Source organism: Buceros rhinoceros, unplaced genomic scaffold (genome assembly GCF_000710305.1).
Source record: "Buceros rhinoceros silvestris isolate BGI_N320 unplaced genomic scaffold, ASM71030v1 scaffold3051, whole genome shotgun sequence".
Lineage (NCBI taxonomy): Eukaryota > Metazoa > Chordata > Aves > Bucerotiformes > Bucerotidae > Buceros > Buceros rhinoceros.
The window spans coordinates 1-3,549 of NW_010394640.1; the positions used below are offsets into that span (position 1 = coordinate 1).

The 3,549-nt window shown below is 33.9% G+C and overlaps 1 protein-coding gene across 1 annotated transcript; it reads right to left on the bottom strand.

Moving 5' to 3' along the window:
- Positions 1-1,841: 1,841 nt before the first annotated feature.
- On the bottom strand, positions 1,842-2,544 carry LOC104501464 (follistatin-related protein 5-like; the record flags this gene model as incomplete). The annotated part of the gene is made up of 1 exon (XM_010145275.1): positions 1,842-2,544. A coding segment is annotated over one exon (703 nt), but the record flags the coding sequence as incomplete, so codon positions are not given.
- Between the last annotated feature and the right edge of the window lie 1,005 nt (positions 2,545-3,549).

Consider the following 3,549-nt stretch of genomic DNA (forward strand, 5'->3'; position numbering starts at 1 on the left):
AAATATATATATATATATAAAATAATAGGCAGATAAACTTCCTTCTACCTTGCTGTCAAATAAAGTCTGTGTTACATGCCACTTCATTTGGCTACACTGGAGTATTCACAAAAGTCAGGACTGTTTAAAATGTATGGGGTTTATTCTCCTTTTGTCAAGCATTTTCTACATACAGAACATTCATGTCATGTAAGTTACAGAAGAAAAATGCATGAGACAGACTACTCCAAATAATTAACAGACAGGTTACATGATTCTTGTTTGTTCACAATGGAGAAAAGTTGTTAAAAAGAAAAACAGAATCACTAGCTAGAAGGGTAAGCAGACTCTTAGTTAAATTTACCTACCAGGAGTTTGCTCAGGCTAAAGAGAGTTCTACTGTACCACACAGGGTAGAATGCTAAATGCACACAGAATTACAATGCTAGAAAATTCCATATTTCTAAGCAATTTTATACAATCTAAATTGCAGCAAAATTTTCTTTAAAAAAAAATATTTTTCTTCTGATTGCCTTAATTAAATGGAGGTCAGTTTAAGAGCTTATAAGCATTCTTTAGCAAAAACATAATAAAAATAAAAATACTCCTGAACTTTTAATTCATAGCTCTAAGTCTGGATAGTGGTTTAGTGCTGGTTTTCTGATCCTACTGAATTGTTATTCTACTTCTGGGAATCTTACTTTTTCCCATTTACATCTTTAACCACTGTTAATATTGGAATTCTAAGTAAACAAACTATTAAAAAATGCAAAGTTCTTGTCATTTGTGGTTTTTTGTATTAGACCAATTGGATGCATGGAATAGAAAACCTCTTGACCTATCCAAATGGTTTAACAAATACGGATCAACGGTACAGTGCAGAAAAATAATGTTATCTACTGGTTGTAGACCAGTTCTTTGCATTTTCAGTTTCTTAAAATGCATTTTGTTTGTTTTTAAGATAACAGTTTCCTTGATGATAAAAGTGAAGCTTTGTGATGCTAGGTTTTCAGACCGTGGTTTTCTCTGAAAGGATAAGTGCAATATTTTTCTTTAGCAGAACCGAAAGTCCTTGGTGGTGAAGCCCTATGATAGCTGAAAAACCTAACATCTATTATTTTCTTACAAAAGGTTAAGCCTCTGCAAGCAGCTTTCTCAACTAAGACTTACCATAAAAATAAACTCCTCAAACTGCAGTGATCAGAAAACACTGCAAATATAACCTCTCCTTTTTTTCTCTCCATGTATGTTCCACAACTTGAGACTAGATAATTGATACCAAAAGTTTATTTCCAATGACAAGCAATCCTGTAGCCACAGTGGGAATAAATTATGCAATTTCTATGCTTTACCTTTCACGTGAGACTTTCGCTTCAAGGCACAAAAAGATTAAACTGTGGAGTGGACAGAACAGGACATAATATTTCAGTTTAAGGAGTCAAAGGTGGTACAACTGCTCTTATTTTGTGTCTGAAGCCAAAGTAAAACAAACTAAAATTTGACTCTTATTTAAGTCTTCCATGTAAAAATACCAAGTATCATATTGAATCCCCTGAAGCTTTTTGGTTTTTTTTTTTCTACATCCTTTAAAATAATATATGGTATTTCTCATACATTTCAATATTCAGTAATTTCAGTCAAACAACACAATCTCATCTGATAATTAGTAAGCACTACCATTATCAAATAGCTGTTGTTTTAGTAAGTTTTATGTGGAATTTCATTCAAATTGTGTTAGAGTAAAAAAAATAACAGGAATAGAAAGGTCTAACAACTTAAAATTGTGTAAAATTGAAGAATGGTGTAATTTAAGTGCAATGTACTGTAAAACTATTAATTCAGTAAATAGCTAACACCAATCCTTAGGCTTCTCCAACCCAAATTACTGTGTTGCCTCTCTCAACTTCAGTGATTTCACAATTTAACTTATTGAGCCGTCCATCCAGGATAAACAGAGATTCCTTGGAAGGGGTCATGAGATACTGACCAAAAAGGCCACTGTCTTTTATAAGACGGTTCTTACTGTTCCAAGGCCATTCTCCTGCCTTGACAGGCTCCTTCAGACTTTTCACCATCTTAACCTTGCCAGAGGAGAGCTCCATGAAGAGAACATCAGTTTGTGTGCTAGAGCTACAGTAGACATTGTATTGATGAGCTTCAGTGAACGATGGCTGAAAAGCTACATCAGATATATGCAAATTAGTGTGAATGTCAAATACATCCTGTATTTCTCCTCTCATTGTTATGGACTGGATCCTCATGAGACCTTTTGCATCATCAATGCTGACAAGGTAGTGTCCATCTGGAGAGATATGTGGCGTGCCTGTTACGTCACCGTTGTATCCAATCACAGAATCAGTAACACCATCCACTATAAGCTGTGGTAGGACAGCCCCAGTGGTATCAGGCTTACAGCAGATGAAAAAATATCCTCCGAGATGTGTATAAGCCAGTGACTGAGGAATGCAATTATAATCCTTTAAACTAATGGTCTTGATGTATGACATAGTTTCTAGATCAATTTTCTGGAGCACAGGTTCATCCTTATGAAGAGTAAATCCAAACCTGGAAGGAAAAGCACAAAATCAAAGAAAGTCAGAGCTACTGTGAGCATTATGTACAAATGGGGAAAGCTATTATAAGCAAAATGGGTTAGTTAATATGTGCAGTAGTATATTGCTATATCTCAGTTTCAGATATTTTGTAGATTAAGCAGTTCATAGTATTCAATTTCTAGTGTTTTTGTAATTTAGAGTGCTTCAAACAAAATGTCTAAATATCATTTATCTGATTAAAGGGAAAAGTGTTTTTTTTCCTACAGACATAGGGGGAAAAGTAAACATTACTCTGAGCATTTCTATGCAGCTATAACTTAACAAAAACCAGAAAGGAGAAAAAGATTAAATATCAAGAGATAGTACATTCCACATATTTCAATTCACTTCATATAGTTCTTTGACTTTCTTGGGAACATGAGCTTAACCCAGCACTCATTGTTATTCAGATAATTATCCGAATCTTACGCATTTTAATTCAGTAGAAACGAATAACATAAAAGGATTTAGGTTTACCCCTCCCAACTATCCAAGCCTCATACTTCTTACAGTTTAAATGACCCTTTATGCTTTTCCATACATCAATTTTCACTGAACATGAATAACATGGTTAAACTTTAAAATCCTAGAACTGAATGTTTATAACATTTTAAATACAAACTAATGACTATTCTCTAATGCTAATGTTTAAGTTCTGATTGCACAATCATTTGATCATATATATACAAAAAACCCACCGCTCTAAATGTAAGGAGTTGTGTGGAAGTATATTAGTTTTGTTTATAAGCACCCTTCACAGCACTTTACCCAAACAGTTTTCCTTTGATACATTTCTTAATGAATTGACTTAGTAAAGTCAACAGTTGAGTTGACTGCAGCCCTTTTTTCACACTATACTTTGCCACCACAATATATTTACTAATCAGTGATAAATCAAAGTAACAGGTGAAAAGGTTTCAGGACATTGTTCAATCAGTTTCTCTGTCATAAGACAGACATTTGCACTTCCTACGGA